This window comes from Pogoniulus pusillus, chromosome 13 (genome assembly GCF_015220805.1).
Source record: "Pogoniulus pusillus isolate bPogPus1 chromosome 13, bPogPus1.pri, whole genome shotgun sequence".
In the NCBI taxonomy this organism is placed as follows: domain Eukaryota; kingdom Metazoa; phylum Chordata; class Aves; order Piciformes; family Lybiidae; genus Pogoniulus; species Pogoniulus pusillus.
In genome coordinates, this window is record NC_087276.1 from 11,673,202 (window position 1) to 11,697,175 (window position 23,974).

At 41.4% G+C, this 23,974-nt stretch overlaps 2 protein-coding genes and 1 long non-coding RNA gene across 5 annotated transcripts in view; 2 read left to right on the forward strand and 1 right to left on the reverse strand.

The window, feature by feature from the left end:
* TXNDC11 (thioredoxin domain containing 11) overlaps nucleotides 1-3,707 on the forward strand; it is a 27,227-nt gene extending 23,520 nt beyond the window's left edge. For all 3 annotated transcript variants that reach the window (XM_064152981.1, XM_064152984.1, XM_064152983.1), the window contains one exon: nucleotides 2,487-3,707. In XM_064152981.1, the coding sequence (XP_064009051.1) occupies nucleotides 2,487-3,114 (628 nt within the window). In that variant the 3' untranslated portion in view covers nucleotides 3,115-3,707. The remainder of the gene's footprint in view (nucleotides 1-2,486) is intronic.
* Nucleotides 278-12,111, reverse strand: SNN (stannin). Its single transcript, XM_064152994.1, has 2 exons — nucleotides 12,004-12,111; nucleotides 278-5,880 (listed from the first exon to the last, which is right to left on the reverse strand). Exon 2 carries the CDS (start codon nucleotides 5,798-5,800, stop codon nucleotides 5,540-5,542), a length of 261 nt encoding a protein of 86 aa, XP_064009064.1. The 5' UTR covers nucleotides 5,801-5,880; nucleotides 12,004-12,111; the 3' UTR covers nucleotides 278-5,539.
* Nucleotides 12,112-16,946: 4,835 nt separating this feature from the next.
* The window catches only part of LOC135180523 (uncharacterized), a 28,138-nt gene continuing 21,110 nt past the window's right edge, over nucleotides 16,947-23,974 (forward strand). The window contains exon 1 of the long non-coding RNA XR_010304477.1: nucleotides 16,947-17,238. This is a non-coding gene — a long non-coding RNA (uncharacterized LOC135180523). The remainder of the gene's footprint in view (nucleotides 17,239-23,974) is intronic.

Sequence of the window (23,974 nt, forward strand, 5' to 3'; positions counted from 1 at the left end):
TATTTAAAATTTTGGCATGGTCCAGATAAACTGACTACTGGAAGGAGGAAAAGGGGAAATTTTTCTAGATGGTGTTGCAGCAGGGATCTAGTACAATTTGTATTTAATCACTTCAAACTGAGTTCTCAAAGAATATTATAATGGATTCTTGCAGTAAAATGTGGAGATTTGTTTGTTATGTTTTACTGAATAAAAATAAGCACAGATGAAAAGTAGGCAGTGCAATCCCCAAGTTTAGTCTTGCTTAATAGGGAAAGAAAAACCACAACCAGAAGAGTTTTATTACAGAGATTTTTCAAAATGTATTTTTAAAGTAAAACAATTATCTTAAACCAAAAAGAAGGCAGAGAATCTGACTACAGAAGGAGGGTTTATGTATCCTCTCGAAATAGCATGGTGATCCTCATTTGTGGATTTTTATTTCTTCCTCATTTCTCTGATTACACTTACATTAATCATACTACAGAGAAACTTTGGAGTGTGGGTTGCTCAAACAAGTGCATTTCTCTCATGGTTCTAAGGTTTGGCTTTTGCAGAGAAATGAGAATCTCTTCAAGTGAAAACCATACTTGAAAGTAAAGTTATGTCATGTAAGAACTTCCTGTGTAATCTAACACTGTGATTATTGAAATACCTGTTTTTCTTTCTTAAAACACCTACTAGCCACTTCACTATTTCACAAGCATTCTTTTTAGTAGTAATAAAAAAAATTAGGCAGCACTGCTGTGCGTAGATATTATAGTACAGACACTGTAGAATTACATCGTGGGATTTTATGCATATTGCCAAAATATTTTTGTTTTCATTCAGACTCAGTAACAAGTGCTGGACTTCTTCACAGGAGAAAAGTACATTTGTTGGCACTTCAAAGCCTTGCATTGTTTCTTGAAAACAGAAAACAAATGAAGCTTCAGTAGCAATCCATCATCTACAGAGGAAACTATCCAGAGATTAGTGGTAAAACAAGGTGTACATGCTGTTGAAGTGAAACTGTATACGCCAAGCAAGACCTCAGAGAATGAGCCAAGAAATAAGAGTATAGGACAGGGAAGTGTAGTTTCAAGGAGACAATTAGGATTGAGAATAATTTCTGAGATGATAAAAGAAAGCAGAGCTGGAGGAAGGAAATCAGTTCATGAATGGGTGAAAAATAGAAAGAAAAGAAGGGTGAGGTAGAGAAAGGCTCTAAGGGTAGGTCCAGGGTAAAAGACATTGTCTTACACAATTGTTTTTCATGCAAAGAAAACACAAACAAGTGCTGTAATAAATATGTGCCTCTCTTTGCAATGTAAAATTACAACTTTGATTTCCAGTCTTCTCCCTCAAGAGCTCTATCAGCAAGGGGTAATTCAAACTTCTGTACTGCAGTGTGTTACCTGCCACAAAATCTTCAAATTCATGTTTTGAATTGTAAAAAAAAAAGGCACAGGTTTAAATTCAGTATAGAAATAGTTTCAGTTACGTATCAGCATGTATTCTGAGTCACTCTAACTCATCACCTCCCTTACTTTGTTCAGTAAGCTTTGCAAATCAGCCTCAGATCAGTCTCTCTGCCACATTCCTATGCCCTAGGCTAATTGAGCAGGAACTCTGTTGGAATATTTCCAGGATATGTGCCTGTCTGTATGAAGACAGCATTACCTTCATCTGCTGCTTAGGAAAAGCTGCAATGCCTGAAATCCAGCTACTGGTTGAATTCTATAGATTCCATTGAGTCTCAGAGTTTGAATACCAGACAATGTGCAGAACTGTCATTTGTTTTGGCTGGCTTGAGTGGCTATAAGCAGATGACCTGCTGGTTTGAAGATGCACTGTCTCAATTTTAGTTGAGCTGAGGCACCTTGTGAGGTGCTACTGACAGCTGGGACAAGTAGTAGTTGAATGCTGTTGTCTTCTACCTCATTAGGTTAAGTAGCATAAGCTGAAGAGCTACTAGACATCCCCTGGAATAATGTGACAAATTCTGTGACTGGAAGAAGAAACTCATTTCCAAATATTGTTGTAGTGATAGCTTTAAGATCATTGTTTTGAGCCCCGACATACTATTTGGAAATCAATCAAGTGACTTTCCCCTTCACTTCTGAAGAAGGGCCTAGTTTGCTGTACCATGCAAAGGGGCAGTGTGTAATGTATAACTGGATGAAAAGGGTTTTCTGGCATTTAAAAGCTGCTTGAGCTAGGCTTTAAGCAGTAACACAACTTAGGTAAGTGAAGTTTCCTCCAATACTCAGCATCTTCCCTGTGTTCCCACAAAGTCATTTTATCTCAGTCTTGTTATCACACAAATAGCAGTCCAGTGCAGAGACTCTTAGAGCACCCACTCTGGAATACAGTTTAAAATGTTAATCGAAAGAAAACAGTGTGCTTTTCATTACATGAGTTCAGTTTTCTCCCAACTGCTCTATTAGCCATTTTTGATGAAAGACTTGTTTACTTAAATATCTACTGTTCAACCTTACCTAACAGTATTAAACTTGTCTTCCTAGGAAGGAGCAAAGTGTGAAGTTCCCTGAAGACTTTCCAGTTAACCTTCCTAATCTCCTTAAATTTATTTTACATCACTCAAGTCTTTCTTCATCAGAGCCCTGTACCAAAGAATGCCTACATAAGGGGACAGTTCTACAGCAAGGACACATCTCCCACCTAGAGAGAGAAATTCAGAAGTTAAGATCAGAAATTAGGGCACTTCATCAGGCCCATGACCAGCTTGAAGCACAGCTTTCTGAAGCTAGGAGAGAGGAACACAGACTACAGCAGGAAAAACACACACTAGAAAAGCAGCACAGGACTCTGCAGCTCCATAGTGAGCAGCTACAGGCCACATATGACCAGAAGAATAAGGAATTATTAGAAATGGCTGAAAAGCTTCAAGAATTAGCTGATGCATCGGAAAACCTCCTTAAAGCAAATACTTTGCTGAGAATCCTGGTGGCATCAAGGGAAGGAAAGCTACAAAGCGAAGAGGAAATTAAAGAATCTCTTCTGTCAGAGCAGACAATTTCTGAAGATCATGATGTATCAGTTTCAACAGGTACTGCCACATCAGAAGAAGAAAGGATTGATAACATGGATACCATAAACACAGAGCACAGTAGTGGAAACAGGACAGTATGATTGCTTACACAGTCAAATGATGCAGTATAGGGTAGGTATTTATGCAAATTTTATTGAAATTCATTGTAAATAAAAAGACTTCTTCCCCTATATCATCTAGGAAAAGAAAAATCAAATGGGATATTTTTGTATACTTGAACAATTACTTAATACCCACATCTAAAAAGAAGAGGAGAATGGAAAACACTTTCTGCACTTTACTATTGCACTAACTTGTAAATCCTATCCATTTAAATTAAAGATGCTGGTTTTTAAGGGGCAGGAGTATGAAGCACCTCTGACTTCAGGAGCAGTTATTTTTTCACTGGCTTTCTCTTATAGCTGCTGAAAGAGAAATCAGACCTTTGATTTATACTTCCACATATAAATTTCTGAAGTTTGCCCTTTACACTGCATTGTCTTTGAATTAAAAGATACTTCATCTGTGTAATCAGTAAACTTGAATGGACAACATCATCTTGCTACAACTATTCTATTATAGAACTTCAGCACTTCATCACTTTTGTATACCAGTTATCTGACTGTCTTGAAAAATCTGCAAGAGCCATGTGTGAACTGTTCCTTACTGAAAACTAAAAGTCTTACTGAATTAATCCTTTTCTCTTTGATTTCTAAGAGGTCTAGAACACAGCAAGTTCAGTGCATGAGTCTGGCTATACATGCAAGTCTCAGACTAGTATCTTAAAAGCATGTACCAGAGTAAGAACAGCCTGCTATCAGCTGTTCTCAGAGGCAACAGGAGGAGCTTTTTGCTACTGACAGGATTAATTCTGCTTCAAACTATAACCTTCAATTAAAAGGCAAATGTAGCACTAAAAATGCACATCAGCATCTTACTGTAGAAGAAAGGGCAAAACTTGGTCTAGGCCATTGTCTTGCATAGAGCTACAATTCTGAAGCAAGCTTGCTGAGCCTGTGTTACTTGGTTATTCCATATGCACAGGTACAAGCAGTAAATCTAATGCTTCAAAGAGATGAAGAACTTTGACTCCAGTATTTGTAACTGATCTCAGGGCACAGATTTACAGCAGCTTTTTCTCCTAGGCAATTGTTTATAAATTTCAGAAGGCAAAGGAAGCTATTTATAAAGTCACAAAAACCAGGTCAACAGCCTCAAAGCGTGTGAGCCTACAGCAAGAGCTCTAGAATATGTAAGCGGGCATTGGTGGCTCAGTGTTATTTATTCTCTTTCTGCTCTCCCTTCCCCCAAACCTCTGAGGTCCAAAGCTGCACATTTAACACATTTTTACTATTCCCAGCTCTACAGCACTGAGCCGGAAATGAGATGTCCTTTTGCTGGAAAGCCTTCACTAGCTAAAAACTTATACCAACTGGCTAATAATCTTCCTTGCTCCTGTCCACATTTGTCTTTATAGGAAAGACTGAAACTTATCTTTTAGTAATACAGTTAAATCAAGAGTTATCTACAGGATTAACTGAATTCTATAGTTGACTGCAGAGTAAAATGCCTTTTTACAACAGGCTGTTGGCATATATCCTAACTGTAGAGAAGCCAGGGATTCTAGGAAAAATCTGCACTAGTGGCATTTTTGCCAGTTTTACTAAGTAGCCACACAGTTTCAGCATGCAGACCTACAGAAGAGAAAATCCTGCTCTACTGCCATTTTAAAACTCCTGGAAACCTTCTGGACCATGCCTGAGGGTTCAGTATCCATCATTAGTTTCCAGTTTAGAATATGTCCAAATGGCAGTTTCCATCTACATACTTCTAGAACTCAGTTCTAGCAGACAAAAGCTTAATCTACTCAGCTACAACTAAAGGAAATCAATTCCTTTCTTGCAGCTTCTGTGCTTCCTCCCTCATGTCACTGAAGGCTTACTACTTTTGAAAGTATTCTGCATCAGTCCAACAAACTGTTAAGAGGAGTTCTGAGTTCATGGCTGTATACTCAAGTTAGTAACACAAGCACACTTCCACTGCAGATGTGGTGTTGAAGGTCTGGAATCTCACCTACAGTTGTGGTTTAGGAGTCTTCTTGTGTGTTATGTACAGTAACATGATGTAATTGCCATGTTGTGGAACAAAAGCAAAAAGCTTCATACAGCCTATTTACAGATCACAGTTGTAAAGTAGTTCACATTACAGTAGTAACTCCATCAAAATAGCCTCAGCTAAACATTCAATTAACAAATAATGCTAGTAGTCTCTTCACACCAGTGTATCCTGTGTCCATTGCCAGCAATGGACATTATGCCAGGTGAGTCAGCTCCTGTCACAGGAATTCGGATACAGACTTGATGCAAAGTGCAACTTCTCAGTGCATGCAGATGCAAACAAAGCTTGTCTAATCCTCATTAGGGTGTTTTCTGATGAATAGTGTGCATGTGACCAGGTTCTTCACAGTATACAGATTCTTCTACTGGTTACACATAAACATAGTCCACGTCCATGTGTTGCTCCAGGTTAGCTATGTGCTTCTGTGCCATTTGGAGTTAGCTTAGCTTTTCTCTCTACACAAGGTCCTTTAGCAGAGTACTGTACCAGAAGAAAAGGCTCTTTGGTTTCTCCTTCACCTACAATGCTTTCCTCATCTTCTGACTGGCTGATCCTCTGCAGATGCAAGTAACACCAGCAGCCCAGTATCAAGGCACCAAGAGCTGCAATAGCAATCAAAATAACAATAACAGTCACCACTCCAGTGGTGGGACTATGGTCCATAGACATGGTCAATATTTCAGATTGTTCTGACTTCTTTTAGGAGATTCTTCTGTCTTCACTGTCAGGCTTGCTGCATCTTCCAGCTCCTGCAGTGGAAAACACAAAACACTTCAATGAAGCTGTGCAGTCTTAAATATTCAGCAATGTTATATTGATGGTATCATTCACATGACCTTCTCACAGCTGTACAGCACTTATGCATTTTAACCTACTCCTTCAAACTGCCTTTGAAGATGCATGTTTCCACAGTGAACTCTAGATTTCATGTGTCTAGCTTATTTCAACTGTTGACATGCTTGTGAAGATAGCACATGGTTGGCCTCCTAAGAGGTAACAGTTTTTACTAAAAGACAGAATAGATACTACAGAAGTTATGCAGCTCTAGAATTGGTAAGGCAATTACAGCACAGTATCTTCACCAACAGAACTCAAGCTAGAGACTTGTTTATTCCATAATCTCTCAAAATGGCAGACCCGTACACACTGCCAGTCACTTCAGCAAGGGCTCGTTCACAAAAGATCAGCTCAACATGAGAGTCATTAGGGTACAGTATCAGTTTATTTGCATATAACCTGGCTACACTTCCAGCCCCGTAAACTACAGCCAACCAAGTCCTGCAGATCTGATTTCACCCAAGTAGAATGAAACAAGGCATACAACACATCCTCAGCACAGCTGTGTGCCCACTGCAGCTGGAGAGGTGTACCATTCTGCAATCCTTATTCAACAGGGTGAACAGCTGAGTGACTAAGAGTGACTTCCGTCTAAGTTTTTTTTAGCTCCGCCTGTCTGAACTGCAGCACTGTTTTGTCTAGACACAACAGCTTAAGAGATGGTTTACCTTGCTCCTTTTGCAGACACTGCACCAAGGCCTCTTCTGCAGCCTGCACAATTGCTAGCAGCAACAAAACCTACTAGGACTGTTCCTCCACAGCAGTTTGGTGCAGCACATAACCTTACAACTAAACAGTTACTTTCACTTAGTCAGCTTTTAATACTCAAACTAGCATTGCAAATGCTACCACTCTGCTAGACTTGGAGTTGACAAGTTATATAAGGTATGAAACTTTGCACACCACCATCCTCTGTACCACCAGGATCTTTTGGGAAACTTATTTTTAGACCTAAGTATACTAGCTAGCAAGGTATAGACCTTTGCAAGCAGCATTCAGAACAACTTTGGAAACAAGATGTTTAATCCAGGTAACAGCCTACATCTGCCTGGACTGTAAGAGAATGCATTTCTTCCTCCCCACTTCTAACAGTCATAGACTGCAATGGTCTCACTTTGACCTGAAAAACAGATAGGCAAGTTCCCATCTGAGGGAGGAATGGGGATCTTTAAGGGTGCCAGGTATCTGTCTTTAGACAAGGTGTTCTCTTAAGAGGTTATATGCACTGGCCTGCCATTCCCATTTCTTTTGGGATCCTTAAGAATACAGCTGGACCAGGAAGTCACATGATTGGGAAGGTGCTTTTTGTGAACAAAGCATGCAAGAGGAGCAGTTCAGAAAAGTTACTGCTGTCCTTGTGTGAAACACTGCACAGCACTTATTTCATACTTCTTATTTTTGGGCATTCCTGTTTAATACCATAAGTGCTGCTTAATAACACTGCTACTGCTTGCTTGAAGTTGAGGCAGTTAAACCCTTACTTCCACCTTTTGGAAAAATCTTGATGTTAAACTGTACAAAGATCAGGTCTAAGTCTCCAGTCGGTCATAATTCTCAGCAGGCACTAGAAAGAGCCTTGCAGGCCCAGATGCACTCCATGAATGGGTAATTGCAGTCCCTGGCAACTCTCACATAGCTGATGCTTCTAGAACAGGTAAATTCTACAGCATATGCCAGTCAAGAGCATAAGCAGAGAGATTCATGGTATAGAATTGGGCAGGAAGGGCTTACTGGTTTCTTTGGGTGTAACTGTTTTGTTTCTTTATCCTCTGCTCCAGCAGGTACACTCAGTCATGACAGCTCCCTCTAGAACAAGTTCACATTAATCATTTACAAAAGGACAGGTTTAACAAAGATCATCTTTCCATGTAGAGGATTTGCTCCTAACTTTACAGACAATGAAGACTGGACTCATCCTTCTAGTCTAAGGGCGTAATTATCACCAACTGACAACAATTGCTTTTTAAGACAACTGAGATGTTAACAGTTGTAAATACAAAGTTGCAGGAGCTGTCCTTGAGGCAGGGTGTTATACTTGAATTCTCATTGTTTACACTTCTAACTGGGTTAGGCTCTCCTGTCTCAGTGATCGTGCTTTATAGCAAGGTTGAAAGTATTAGAGATTGAGAATTAGGAACTCCAAGACACAGAAGACTGATCTATTACACAATTCCTATTCCAAATGTGAAACAGCAACGGTCACGTTCCTCCTAAAATACCTTTCTTTGCCAAATCCAAGCCTAAATCTCTAACTATTATTCCATGAACATTCACCTTCTAGGAAAAGGATCTCAAGGAGCAACCCTAAGGTTCAAGGTCACTTTCTCAAGGCACTTCTCCATAAGATAAAATGCAGAAGTTACTCCTTTTGCAGGCACATCTTCCCCCTCAAGGATTTTGGAGCCAGCACCCCACATAAGATCAGCTATTAAGCACCTGTGTAAAACCAGCTGGTTAATGGTGCAAGATTGCAAGTGAGATAGTAGCACTGTTATTTTAGTAGCTTTGATAGCTGTGTTTTAAGCACATGCAGTGTTCTGCCACTGAAGGCTGCAGCATTGTTGCTCCCTCATGCTGCTATTTTTCTGGCTTTAGGTCATTGTATACCTGGAGTTAAAGCTCTCCTGCAGCCTCAATTCTATCCTTAGCACAGCATATTTGCATGCAGCAATTATACTAGCAAGAGAGGCCTTTGGTTTCTGTGTTGACCTCACTACTTTCTAACACCAACTTACTGAAATCAAACTGTCTCCCAAGTCCACATCTTGATGGGAGAAATACTGATTACTCTACATCCTTTTAAATTAATCTAAGGGAGATTACAACTAGCTTTCAGACTCACTTGTCCTAAAAGCATAGCTGAGCTAAAAAGCTCAGGAGCACACCAGCAGCAGCATTCACTTCATTTAGCATTTTTACTCTAAGGCATTGAAAGCTGCAATTCCTGATCTTCAAACGTCTTTCTAACACCATCCATACATATTTTGTGGTGCTTGTAGTGCGACATCACTTCCCACCACACTTGCTATCAAAGCAAGCATCTAAACATATTTACTCATTAGCAAAATTAGGCTGTTTGTAGTTTCCACCAGTCAATCCAGCTATCTCAGTTCCTAGGGCAATCAAGCAGTGAAAACATCAGCTAGAAACCATTTCCCCATAAATAACTGCTTATTTGTCTTAACACCAATTTCTACTCAGAACTTAATTTGTGAAGTTTTTGGAGTTTTTTTAAAATCCAATCCAGAAATTGTAAGTACAATTGTACTTAAAATTGTAAGGACAAACAGGCAATTTAAATTGCAGAAAGCTGCTAGGGGACAAATTCACTGCAAAGCTGACATTAGTTTCTACACTGAATTTTCCATGGTTATAGGCCTTCAGCTGTGGAATTCACTGTCAATGCCTGCAGGCATGCTACTGAAAAGAAATACTGCTACCAGAGAAGCCAAAATAAATGAAGAGGCTTCAGAAATTAATCTGCTATAGTTAACTATATGAATATAGTGAAGTCCTCAAGCAGTTATGGGCTTTAAGGGGAGAGATGGGAGTCATGCTTTCTATTACAGTATTTTACCTGCAGTAAGTTGGATGGGGCAGGACAGAGGAAATGAGAATAAAACTACCCAAGTGACTTTCAGCTAACAAAAGATTTAGCAACAACTCAGTTTAAAAGCTCCCATATTAAAGCCTTTAAGAGACCAAATAACAGCACCTTGCACTACATGCTACTAACTGTACCAAATACTTTTCCCTGTACATGACAGTAATATTACATTTGATGAATCCTGCGTACTAATCACAAGAGCATCATTATTACCAATGGAAGATAAGAGGAAAACTCTCTGGAAAAATGTAATTCTGTCAATAGCACATGAATGTGTACTGCATCCACACTACCCAGCCATCATTAGGCATTTACAATACAGCAGTCTCCAGCACTTCTAAAACAATGAGGTCATTGCTATTATTAACTCCAGTTACTGTCACCTTCTTCTGATAAGGCCAAATTATTGCATGAACTGGAGCTTGGACAGAGGATATTTTAGAAGCCAAGAGCTCTTAGTAGAAGCCTTCAATTCAAATCTCCTCCCAACCCTTACAGTTATGAGAAGAGCAAGGAAGGTACCTAAGAAAGGCTTTTCTGTGGCTAATCAGTTTCAGACAGTCTACCAACAGGTTGTTTGAGCAGCTGCTTGGATACTGCTAGAGCAAAAGCTGATAGCTAACAGCATTAACTGGAACAGCAGTTAGCTTCCACAGAAGGTGTAGTAGTACCTCACACTTATCCAAGAATCACTTTTAAAGCTTTACATCAAGCTGAGCTACAAAAAGTATTTCACAGAAAAGAGCAAGATGAGAGACAGGAGAGCAGCAGTTTTGCAATTTTCCAAAACAGCACACAGCTGCAAGAGTAGGCAGACCTTCTTGCAAGGTTTATGCTGTAACTTCTGTCAGGCAAGTCAGATAGTGTATGCAGAACTAGAAGCAAGCTTCTGGTATTGCCATGATATATACTTCAGAGGAAATCGGATGGCTCACAGACCATCTGCCCCTCTCTGGACTTGTATTTGTCAGGGTCATATCTATATGGAGACCTAAAAAGAGGTCCAACGATAAGAGGGTCACTTCTAACACTTGGTCGTCAGAAGTAACATGCTGCATACATCCTGTGGCATAGCTTAATTCTTGATATATTAGAAAAATTGATGAGATGGCAACACTAAGTTCACTGACATAAAAGCTTTTCATATTTACACATTCTGAGTAGTTTTCCAAAAGTGTGGTTTGGCATTTTTTAGTGGCTTTGTCTAACAGCAGGTAGGTAGCACCCATACACTTCTAATATTCAAGCACTTTTTATTATCTCAGATCTTCAGACTGCAAATACTCCAGAAGTCTCTCACATACCTGTATTGAGTAGCTCAAAACCTCAGGCTAGGAGTCTTGTAGTCAATTTCAGAATCACCTTATTAGAAAAGTGAAGGTCATACTGGGTTTGGATCTTGTCTAGCAAGTCTCTCTTCTCGCTCCTCCCCCGTGGAGAGGGATCACATTGGTCTCTTTTGCTATCGGCATTGCAGAGTTACATAACTACGTCTAACCATTAGCTGCTGGTAGTGGCACCAAGGGAAACGGTTTTACCTACTTGCTAATCAAGGCATGACTCTTAGAAACTGTTGTGAGTTCTTCAGGTCTACTTAAAAGCAACACCTACTGTCAGATGCCTACACCTGCATCGGGCAAAGGAGTGTAAGACAGCACAGTACACTGCGGATGCTCAGAGGAGCGAGATCCACTTCGAGCAACTCAGGTTACCAGAACTACCAGGACTAACAATACAGTGGTCGGTTGGACTTTGGTAGCACGCACATAACTCCTCGCACTAAGCGCTGCGGCGCTGAGCGAGGGGGCCGAGACCCTGGGGCCGAGAGACGCGCGGATGGCTGGGGCACGACCCGCAACCACTCCGATGCCGCTCCCCAGCCGTGAGCCAGCCCCTTGTCACTGCAGCGCGGCACTGACAGCCGCAACCGCGCCAAGGCAAGGGGCACAAGCCCGCGAGCGGGCGGCACGGGCCGCTCAGGAGAAGGCGGCCAGAACCGCCGCCCGGGCCAGGCCGCGCCGGGGCAGTCCCGAGTCAACCCCCAGGGCCAGCGAGGCGACCGGATCCGCTCAGCAGTGAGGCCACCGCCCGAGCGCGGACCCCTCCCGCCGGACCACCGCAGACAAAGAGCGACTCTGCCGCGGAGACGCCCGTGAAGAGGCGGCCTCAGCGCAGGTTTGAGGCCAGGAAGCACAGACGGTTACTCTAATGCTCTCGAGGCTCCGGATCCTGACCGACACAGAACCCTGCCCAGGACGCGGCCCGCGTCCGCCCCGCCAATCCCGGCTCATAGAACGGCGGGCCCTACGCCACCCGAGCTATTTGGCCCCACATGGCGCCCATCTGAACCTGAACCCGCCCCAACCCCTGCGCCGGGGCCGATACCACCATCACCACCACCACCGCGCCCCCTGCCCTGGGCGCTCACCGTCAGCCGCGGCGTCGCTGCTCACCGCGCCGCAGCGTAACCACCAGCGCCACCGCGGGCGCGACGGCTCCTTTCTCCACCCGCGCCGCCTTATATTGGGGGCCGGGCGGCGCCGCACAGCGGCCAATGGGCGCCCGGCGCGCAGGGCCCGGCCAGCAACAGCTGACGGGCGGGGCGGTGGCAGCGGCTCGGCCCTCCCCTCCTCTCCTCTCCTTTCTCCTCCCAGAAGCGGCCGTTCCTCCTCCTGAGTGGTTGGTCGGGTGTCGACGAACGGGATCGGAGGGCCCGAGACAGGCGAAGCTTACGGGAAGTGCTCCCTTGTGATGCGCGCCCTTGCTTGCCTTGCCCAGTGGAGAAGCGAGGACGTGAGGGAACAGGCACTGGGCGGGAAGACGCCGCTCGCCTTGGTCGTCCTGCCCAAGGCTGGGTGCAGATAGCGTGCCGGGCCTCGCAGGCTCTCAGGTAGGAGTCTGTGTCAAACGTCTAGTGTGATCTCATTCTCAGTATGTCCATTATATTTAGTAGTTTACCCCGTGGTGGTGTAAATCTATTAAGAACTTGCCTAATGGAGGGTTTCTTCACCCTTGTCCTGAAGCTGGGCCTTACTGATGCCACCAGAATAAAAAGGTGACAACCATTGCAACAAGTTGGATGTAGTAGAGTTACTGGTAAAACAGGTCTCAATTTGTTGGAAGTTCATCTAAAGTCTTAAGGAAGTTTGAAGGAACAGATCCTGTCAAAAGATAAAGTTTGGAAGTTCCTATGACTTGTATAAAGAATTGTTTTACAACTATAGATGCTGGTTTATATCAATGTCATTATTTAACCCCATTGATACCTAAGCCCCACAAGGCAACTTTCTCACTCTACCTATTAGATGGAGGTCACAGAAGAGTGTGAGAGAATTCGTGGCTTGGGATAAAGGCAGGTTAATAGGTACAGCAAAAGGCATGTGTGCAGGCAAAGCAAAATAAGGCATTTTTTCACCACTTCCCAGCAGCAGGCAGGTGTTCAGCCATCTCCAGAACAGCAGGGCTCCAGCACCCGTAGCAGCTACCTGGGAAGATAAATGCCATGTCTCAGAACATTCCCCGACTTGCGGCCTTCTCCTTCCCGTGGCTTTATATGCTGAGCATAATGGCATCACAGAATCACAGATTCTTTATATGCTGAACACAGTGCCAAATGGTCTGGAATAACCCTCTGATCAGTCAGGGTCAGCTGTCCTAGCTGTGTCCTCTCCCAGCTTCTTGTGCATCCCCAGCCTACTTATTAGTGTAGTGATGTGAGGGGTAGAAAAGACTTTGACACTGTGTAAGCACTGCTCAGCAACAACAGAAACAACCCTGAATTATTAACACTGTTTCCAGCACAAATTCCAAACACAGCCCTATTCTAGCTACTACCAAAAAAAACCAAAAAACAAAAAACAAAACAAAACAAAACAAACAAAAAAAAAAAAAAAAAAAAAAAAAACAAAAAAAAACAAAACAAAACAAAACAAAAAACTCTATCCCAACCAAAACCACAGCCATGTACAGTTCTTCCAGGGAGTATAAGTAATTTTTCCTTGCATGTGTCCACCATGGGCATGTGACAGCCCTAATGACATTGCTCCTTTCCATTCTCATTCCATGGAAAGCAGTGGCCCAGTACATGAGCCATCTTTTGCCTGGATGCTGTACAGCCCCACTCACACATTTTCATGTGTCAGGAGGCCTCCTTGAAACAGTGGGTAACACAGGCTGCTCCTAAATCTCATCTAGTCAGTCCACAGCATTAGCAGAGAAGCTGTCTCATAGTACAGACTGCCATAAGCACACCATCTTGTAGTTTTGTTTGATTTAAAATGCATGGTGGCATGGAATACCTGACATACCACAGCTAATTAAGGACGTTCACTGTAAAATCAATGTATTAGAGCTTTGGCTCTAATCACTGTAACACAGTATCAGTTTCTGTTGTCTTTGTGGATCGGCCCTCACAGAAGAGGTGATAAAGTATTACTGGAAAATCCTGAACAGTTCAGAATCCTTTTTGAAAAGAAGAGCAGAAGACTAATAGTCTGGATTATCTGGCAAAGCAATATCCACCATGGCAGTAACTTACTTTTCTCTTAAGTGAGCAGATGCAGAGGTAGCCTTTGGACCAGTATATTAGCGAGAGGTCTACATCTCATTTAGATACTTGAATCTCTATGGAGATGCTCTTTTATGTAACCATGGATGTAGACTCCACTGTATATCAGTGTTGTAATCCACTTCAGTGAGAAGGGTCATGTCCTTTTATACAAAAACCATGAATGCAATTATGACAGAGATGACTGGTAAAAACCATCCGGCAACAGCACAGCCTTAAGAAAAAATCAGTAATCTCTTCTGGCACAATTTGCAAACTTTCTGCCTTTGAGAAACTTTTAATAGTGATTTTGTAACTAATGTTTAGTAAATTGTACAGGGGACAAAGCAGGTTCATTAACATCAATTTCTTGTCTTTGCAAATGAACTGCTTGATCTGCTCCAGCTTATAGCATCAGAAATTTCCACTCTACTATGAATAAAGTCCAGGGCTTAAAAAGTCCTCTTACTTTGCCAATTTTACATATATCCAGTTCATGCTTAAAGGTTTAAAGCAGGGACAGGGCTCTAGCAATCACTGATCCTCACATTTGGAGCATGGAAAGAACCTGTTTTATACTTTACCAGGTGCTTATGAAGCATACTGGCAGATTCAGTTAAAGCAATCAAATAACATGCTCCCCAACATTCATAACCTTTATAAACATCTTTAACAATTCTCTTAATTTTATTTTGCCATTTAGAACGTGCCCTCTTGCTTTATTGTTTTCCTATCACAGGACTCAATATTTTCAACAATTACTCATGCTTATTGCCTTCATCTGCAGAATTCTGAGGTCAGCTGTAATCATTGTCACAGTCATCCATACCTCTGCTTGAGCTACTTTGAGGTGAATTTCCTAGTTGCAAGTTCTAGCAGTGTAATAAACTTTACTTTGCAAGAACAGTGTTTGCCTGGCAGTATAGGTAACTGTGTTACGCTGAAAAATAGGTTACTTGATACACACTTGGAAACCACATTTGGTGCAGTAGTTCAACATCTCCTTCACTTTAACTTTACCACAAAGACTATTCCCTGTTCCAAGACTGGAGGCAGAGCCAAAAAGATTTTCTTTTACTTCTTTAGGTTAGACTGGATGATCTTGGAGGTATCTCCCAAACTGGTTGATTCTGTGATTCTCTGATTCTCTCATCCATGGAAGAAGACCACTTTTTTTTTTTTTTTTTTTTTTTTTTTTTTTTTGTTTGTTCCTGTATTTAGCAGCCTTTTCCCCTTCTTCATGAACCTAGCACAATCCTATTTCATTCTGTCATTAGTGGTGTGGCCCTGCATGTACTCTGATTTTGGCAAAGCAATCCTTTCTGTTTTGTAGCACTGTCCACAAACAGCTTCTGACTAGTTTCTTAATAAGAAACTGAAGGACTGCAGAAATGAGTATGATTAGATCAGCAAGGACTTAGCCTCCTTCAACACTGATAGTATTTTGAGGCTGTGTAGTCAATTTTTTAGTAACTTCTTGACAATCTTACTACAACAAGATCGAGTTGCCATAGTTCTCCTTTTTACAGCAAGCACTTCCTGAAACAGTGTACGTGCATGTTGGGAATCACGTTCGGTGGAGCGCTATGGGAAGATGACTCTTTGTTCACCAATATGGTTAGATGGTCAAATCCACTTTATTTCCATGATACAGTGACTTATATGCATTCTAGCAAGAGGCGTGCTCAGCTTAAGATTGGTTACAGTCAGAGGGTCCAGGGTTACATGTAAGGTGTGCATAGGTTAACTTATCACAACATTCTAAGGGTCAGCCTCCCAGACCACCCACTCCAGCCCCCTTGGTTATCTAGTCTCTGCCCACTGCAGCTGTGTGTGGGGTGCTCAGTTGTTTACATCTCGATTTCCTAGCCTCGCTGGGAACCAAGGACGTTCTCAGCGCCAGTTACCCATGTTTATGACTTTATGTCCTCGACTGGTGAGAAATTCTTCCACACGTGCACTTCTGCAAATCACAGTTCACACCAGTGTACTGCATGTGCTGTGACACATTGCCTTGCAGTGGAAGGTCTCTCCAGATGAAGCCATGTTTGAACTTTCCCTATCGTAGCCAGCAGAAAAAGAAATCTTATGTTATCATTAACATTTTTGCCAACTTGCTTTATTTTGTTTCAAATTTTAAGAATGCTCCTGAAGCTAAATCACAGTAAACAGTTCAAACTGTGTCAGCCATTACAGAAAACCAGAAAGCACTGTGCAACTGATATCATGCCTCACCAACTTGGTGGCTTTCTGTGATGGAGTTACTGCATCACTGGATAAGGGAAGAGCAACTGATGTCACCTACCTGGACTTGTGTAAAGTATTTGATACTGTCCTGCATTACATCCTCATCACAAATTGGGTTGGACCACTTACTGAATAAAGAACTGTCTGGATGGCTGCATTCAAAGTGTTGCTATCGGTGACACAATGTCCAAATAGAGATGAGTGGCAAGTGGCATCTCTCAGGAGTCAGTAGTGGGACCAGTGTTGTTTAACATCTTTGTCAACAATATGGACAGTGGAATTGAGGAACCCTCAGCAAGCTGCTATGTGGTCCTGTGGACATGATGGAAGGAAGCGATACCATTCAGAGGAGCTTGGATAGACTTGAGAAGTGGGACAAATCCAACCTCCCAAAGTTCAACAAGGCCAAATGCAAGGTCCTACACCAGTGTCAGGGCAATCCCAAGCACAAATATAGGCGAGGAGAGGAGCATCTCAAGAGCAATCTCAAGGAGAAGGACTTAGGGATGTCATTTGATGAAAAACTCAGCAGGAGCTGTAAATGTGCACTTACAGGCCAGAAATCAACCATATGCTGGGCTTTATCAAAGGAAGTGTGACCAGCAGGATGAGGGAGGTGATTCTGCCCCTTCTGCTCTGCTCTTGTGAGCCCCCACCTGAGGTACAATGTCCAGTTCTGGTGTCTCCAGCATAAGAAGGACATGCAGCTGCACAAGTGGGTCCAGAGGAGGCCATGAAGATAATCATGGGGCTAGAGGACCTCTCCTATGGGGACAGGATGAGAGAGTTGGAGCTGTTCAGCCTGGAGAAAAGAAGGCTCTGGGGAGACCTTAGCTTTCCAGTACCTGAAGGGGGCCTACAAGAAAGCTGGTAAGTGACTTTTTGCAAGGGCTTGTAGTGATATGATGAGACGTAACCACTTTAAGCTTGAGGAGAGTAGATTTAGACTGGATATTACAAGGAAATTCTTTATAGTGAGGGTGGTGAGACTCTGGAATAGGTTGCCTAAGGAGGTCGTGCATGCCCCCTCCCTGGAGGTGTTCAAGGCCAGGCTAGATGGGGCCTTGAGTAACCTGATCTAGTGGAAGGTGTCCCTGCCCATGGAAAGGAGGTTTGAAATAGATGATTTTTAAGGTTTCTTTCAATCTAAACCATTGTATGAGTCTATGAATCGATGGTAGGTGCAAAGAGTAGACATTTGCTTTTGCACTTAGTGATAACAACTGCCTGATGTTAGTAGAGGAACTAGAGGTGATTCAGAGATAAAATGGGTTTTGAGTGATGCAAATGGTGAAGGTGGAAGTGATATGGAAACCTAAAGTCAGACTGATGGATCAATCCAGACAGCTCCATCTAGTTCCTTAATAACTCTGTCCACAAGGTTTTTTTTCTGCAAGTTTCCTGGTAAATTTTGCCTGGAGGTTTCTTTTCATTTCTCTGAGATCCAGGAAAATGGTCCACAACCTATGAAACCCGGGACAGGAATATTGCATCAGAAAATCAGAACATTTAACATATACAGTATTTATTACATGACATAGCTATTTTATCTATAATGGAAAAAGACTATTATGTATAGTAGTATGACTATGAGTAATAGTTTTAGATCTTTAGATTGCTTTCCTGAATACCAACAATTACTCACTATACTAGAAGCTGAGCCATACACTGTTCTGATGCTGGTTGCACAAAGGCTTTCATTCTCCTTTGCATTGCTACAACTTAATCTATCTGTAAGTCTCCTCTCTTCATTTCCATTATTTGAAGTCTCACATAAGGGCATTTTTAGCTCCTTTTCAGGATTAAATGTACTCTCCCGATGAAAGTCTGCAGCTGGACATAATCTGAACTGATTCTACTCTGCAGTAGCTGCATTATACTAGGTTAAATCCTAAATCACAGACTACATGACTTTAGCTACATTATAATTATTAGTAGTATTCTATGGCCATTTTAATGGAAGTTAGTTGTGGTAGGTGGTGCCCTGGTCACTGTGTGGAGGACCACATCTGAAGAAGACCAGAAAGCTGCAAGGATAATTAGAGTTCAATGTGTGACTCTAGGGAAAGAGATGCTGTACTGTTGCCAACATATGCAAATCCTTAAGGGAGAGAGAGGGTTTGTAGACAAAGGAATGCAAGGTGGTAACCATACATGGTGAGCAGTGCACAAGAAGTGCACATTTGTGCTTGACTGTTTTGCAAGCAAAAATTTGCATCCTTCTTTCATCAGCGAAGATACTTATTTGAGCAGTGCCAGCCAACTCTGTCTGAAGTTCAAGGAGCAAAGAGCTGTGAGTGCCTGTCCTCCAAGCATATGGTCTATGGGCAAGTTGCAGAACAGCCTTTTTCTTAGTCACCTAGGGTTTATAAATCTTTCTTTTGAGAAATGCAGGTTAAGTTGTGTATGTCAAAAGTTCAATGTAAATTTGATCTTTTGTTTGAGGAGGTGTGTGTGTTTGGAATAATTCTAGTTTAGAAAACCCTTTCTTGCAGCAGAATTAATGCACTGGCAAAGCTGTTCCCTACAAAACAGTTTACAGTAGCTGTCAGCATCAGATGTTTTCTAGGCACTACACTGGCCGCCTAGCAACCATGCTATGGTAATCTTGCTGCAAGCCATCCGTGTGTGCAGCCCTGTCAGACAAAGAGACCCACCAGTCATTAGTCATTAATAACAAGATATCATTCTTACAATGCAAAACACCCTGCAGATTCCCCAGGATGAAAGCACAAGATTTCAAAACAGCATTGCATTTTTCTTTAAAAAAACCCCTCTGCAGTGTTCCTTATGGCGAGGTCTCCAGTCAGCAATTATTCCTGGAAGGCAACTTATGTAGCAAATATTTGAAGTTTTTACTTCCACTGTATTTCAGAATTTCAAAACTGGAAGTGCATCATCTTTAAAGCTGATATTAATTGCTGCAAGAAATCAGATCACCTTGCTACAGTGAAAAGCCTGTTAGCATTTAAATACAGTGAAGTACTTTCTCTTATTCCTGTCTGTTCCTTAGATGTTATTATACCCTGAGTGCCTGATCTCTGTTTTAGAGAGCTCTGTCTCTTGAAGAGTCTCATCTTTACTTGATGTATGAATATGTGGCAAATCCCTTTATCATAGAATCATAGAATCAACCAGGTTGGAAGAGACCTCCAAGATCATCCAGTCCAACCTATCCCCCAGCCCTAGCCAGTCAACTAGACCATGGCACTAAGTGCCTCATCCAGTCTTTTCTTGAAAACCTCCATGGACAGTGCCTCCCTTTAGGCTTGTAAAGAGTCAAGAACTCTGTGGTGAGAATAGCAGGAAAAACAGAGAACAGGCAATCTAAAGGACAAGAAAAACACATAAAAAGCTAAAGGAAAATGCAGAGCATTGTGAGACAGTGATAGTACCACCCTAGCATCTTGTACAGTTTATCCCAAACATGATAGTTCCTTTCCTTTTTTTTTTTTTTTTTTTTTTTTTTTTTTTTTTTTTTGTAACATAGCTATGGAAAGCCTCTGAATGTAGCTTCATATGGGATATAGGATATCAGATATGAAATTATTCTAGAAACAGTTTGCTGGCATCATGTTTGCATTCTTTTAACAGAAAAATCAATAAAATGTGTAGGCATTGAAACATGAAATGTGTTACTAAGGTGAATTTTACATCTGTGAACAGTTATAACTAAAAATAGTTTTGCTTTGTAATATTATGTGTTGTTGCCCTTGGAACTTATTTCCTATCAGATGTTTGGGTAGGGCTGTGTCCATTGTAATTATTTATATCTTGTATTTCCATGTTAATAAGAGGTTACTTCTGTTTGCTGGAGTGTTGATGTCATTGTCATATAAGCTGCGTGTCTACATATAGAGCTTAGGTTGTATTAATAGCATAAACAGTTTTTCAGTGTTTTGTTCAGATTGCTAGTTGTTACTCAAGCACTAGTGCAGAGCACCTTCAGCCCTTTGGTGCTCATGTATATGTTTCAAAGATGTGTTCAACCTGGCTATGAATCTTGAGTTGTACAGAGGAAAAAATTAAATCAACAGCATTGATGGAGTTGTTATTGCAGCCTCTTATGATGTAGACAGGCCTGAAATGCTTTCGCTGTGGTTCCTCTGGTATATGACCAAGTCATGTATTTTCCTATTGTTTTTCATGATCTTCCTTATTAAATACAGATCAACAGCTGTAACTGGGAGATCTACCACATGCTTAGATAACTGATAGGAATGAAATGTAGATGGTGGGTCAAAACACTAGAGAATATGAGTATGATCTCCAGACTAGCAGACAGCACAGTCCAGTGAGTTGAAAAGCATAAAAGAAACTTCTGGGAAAATCTGTCATACAGCTCTTCAGCCTTTCAAATGCTATTTAGGTTTCTTTAAAACTGATCAACCCAAGAACTGTTTGGAATAGAAATCAGTTTATTACCTAGAGACACAAGGGAATCCTACATTTTTACCTTTAGCTTGTGGAAGTTTAGAGAGCCAGTTCTAAAAATAATCAAATTGGAAGTGACACAAAAGATTATCACAGACCCAACAGAGCACTTAGACCAGGTTTCCAGCTGATTTCAAGACACTTGGAAAGCCTCCTAGACACAACTGATATCTTTTTCTTTACATGCTGGGCTGAAATGTAAACTGGTCATTCTAGACAAACCTGTTTCTTACAGCTGAGTTAATACAAAAAAAGCCTTGTAAATGGAAATCTGACAGCTAGAATGTCACCTACAGACACCTATAGTATAGATGTGCCAAGAACAGGAAGTTTATTCTGTAATAGGAAGATGCAAGACAAGGCAGTTAGGGAGAAGTCCCAAACACATAAGTCTCCTGAATCTGCATTTTCTATTACTCTTCTTTATGCTCAGACTCCTCATTACTCCTTGTCTTCTGTAGTTAATTATATCATCATCTCTGTTTTGCTTATCGGGCTTTGGGAGAGCAGCAATACCAGCTCTAGTCCTATTACGTACGGTGAGGTCATGACAAGTGCTTCCAAGCTCTGTCTCTTGCAGTTAGAATCAGCTTGTCTAGGACAGTGTGCTCAAGAAAATTAAATGTGCAAAGTTAGTGTGCATTGATTTATTTCAGCAATTTCTTCTCTTTTTGCTTAAGTGCCTCATCCAATGGCTTTATCTACCCACTTTCTTACTGAGGAAATGAGGGCTGAAATGCTCCCAGTGGTACTGTTCTCAATAGCTTTTAGTTCTTCTTATCATTTTGGAAGCATTTTGGGTCTTGAAATAATGCAACCAGTCTTACAAACTCTGGTACCTCCAGTATGAGTAGTACAAAGCAGAACACAGGTTTCAGAATAAACTGCAAGACAATTATTTGAGTCTTACTTTTCTTGGTGGTGATCTGTCCCCTACATCTACTGTCTGTCAGAACTCCTTGGCAGTTTTGTTTGATAAACAGAAACCCACAGATGAAACAGAAACAAGCAACTAAACAAGAAGTATGCCTGGCTGCTCGGAGTTATAAGACACAGCCTTACTGGACTGTAGGCTCTGCTGAGAGGCCTGCAGTGGCACTTGAAGGTTGAAAGAAGCTGGAATCACAAAGTCAAGATGAGTTAAGGTTTTGCAAACTACTCTTAGATTTGAAGGTGACAAAAAAAGCCTGTACCGGTCTGTCCAGTAACCTGCAGCACCAGACAGTTAAAATATTTTGTTCAAAATCTCTGGCTTTTCCTTTGATTACTATTAATGTATTTACAGATCCTTTACTGTGATTTTTCTCACTATAGTTTCTTTTGTAGAAAGCTAATATTTGCTTGAGCAGTACTGTTCCAAATAACTCCAAATGTTGCCAGGAACTAGATAATGCATTTCAGCTTTCTTGTGTGTATTCCTGCAGGAATGTATTTGAGTCCATACTGCTAAGCTCAGAAACTCAGGAGTCAATTTGGTTTTGATTGGTTACTCTAGAGAGAAGATTAAAATGCCATGTAAAAATAGCAATATTGGGTTATTTTCTTCCAGTTAAAGAGTTACCTTGAATACTTTTTCAAAATTTCTTTTGTAACCAGGAAGATAGGATGAGTACATTGACAATAGTGAAAACTCAGATTCTTGTCTTTCCAAGGGCTTAAACTTAGAGAAAACACTATGTGCAAGAAAGCTTGAGATAGTAGCAAGAGACCACAATCCTAAACTCAGCTGCTAAACTACCTTATCTGAAGGACAGTGGTCTTGAACCAAATGTGACAAAGTTGTTCTCAACTGCAGTATTAGGCATTAGTGTCTATCTACTACAAGGAATTTCAAGTCTCAGGAAGTTTCTGTTCAGGATAATATTTTATCAAGTATACTCTTGCATAGAGAATTCAGAAAACCTTTTCTTGCATCAGGCAACTTTAAGATTTTCTTCTTTAGAGAACAAGCCTGTATTAGGAGAGATTGGACAAACTCTTGAAAACAGAGTTGAGGACACAGCAGAACAGCAAATCAGATTCATGCCTTTCTCTTAATTGGATCTGACAGTAGTATTTACAGGCTGCTAATTCTGTGAAATAAGTTTAATAGTTAACTTCATGCAGATTTGGGCTTAGGTCACACTTGGGAGATAATCTTTCTGAAGAAAAAATACAACATAAATTGCAGCAAATCAAGAGATAATGCTTTGCTGGTTTTGTTGACAGAGAGTGAATGGACTACTTTGGTGACACAAGCCCCAATCTCTGAAGGTATTTCAGCCAAGTGTAGAGTGAATGACTGCAGATGAGGTAGTGGCTCTGCGTCACAACTAAGTTTTCAGTCACATTTCCATCACTTGTGATCAGAAGTCTTACCTAGATCTATGCAGGAATCTGTTGGCATGGTCTGGTAACTTCTAAAAAGGGAAATCCATTTGTTACTTAGAATGTTCCTTTATTTGCATTGCTTACACCTCTGCAGACCTGTTCTGGCAGAACATTTTTGTTGCAGTGCAGGCTGGGTGTGTTTCCTGGAATAAACTGACATTTTACCTTGCAAACTATTTTGCATGTGTCAGTAGGGTGAGAAAAGTGGAATCCTTGCCTGCACTGCTTTTAAATAAAACAGTGATTGTCACACTTTCATAAGATTAGCAGCAAGATTGTGAAAGCTCTCCACGTGTTCTGATAGCTGTCAAGAATAAACTTTCTAGTCTGGTTTTTCAAATGTGGAAATAGCACCTCCTGCTTGACATTGCCTGTATATGACAGGACTTGCTGCAGTTCCTGCATTTGTGCCTAGTGGCCACGCAGTGTTATATTGCCACCACAAAACATTAGCAGTTCACATTCATGCCCAGGCTGTGTAAAACCCACTTATACTTCTAAGATTGTGGATTGTGTTAAGCAATATAAAGCTGGTTTTCCTTTTGCCCTTCTCCCCCGGCCCCATTCTCTTTCCCTTTTCTTAGCCAGAACCTCTCCTATGATTTCATAAGGTTAAGGTAACAGGGCCTATGCAAACAGCAGAAAGAATTCAAAGCTTGTTTAACTGAGGAGCAGTTGGTTTTTCACTCCTCGGTTTTGCATTTTCCAGGTCACTGCTTTTAGCACATTCTGTTCAGGTGTTTGTTACGTGATGCTTCTTCAGATGGCATGTGCAGTGATCTACATGTCCAAATGCAAAATT

Coding starts and splice junctions, on each gene's coding strand:
- SNN (XM_064152994.1), bottom strand. CDS start 5,800: ATGTCTATGGACCATAGTCCCACCACTGGAGTGGTGACTGTTATTGTT.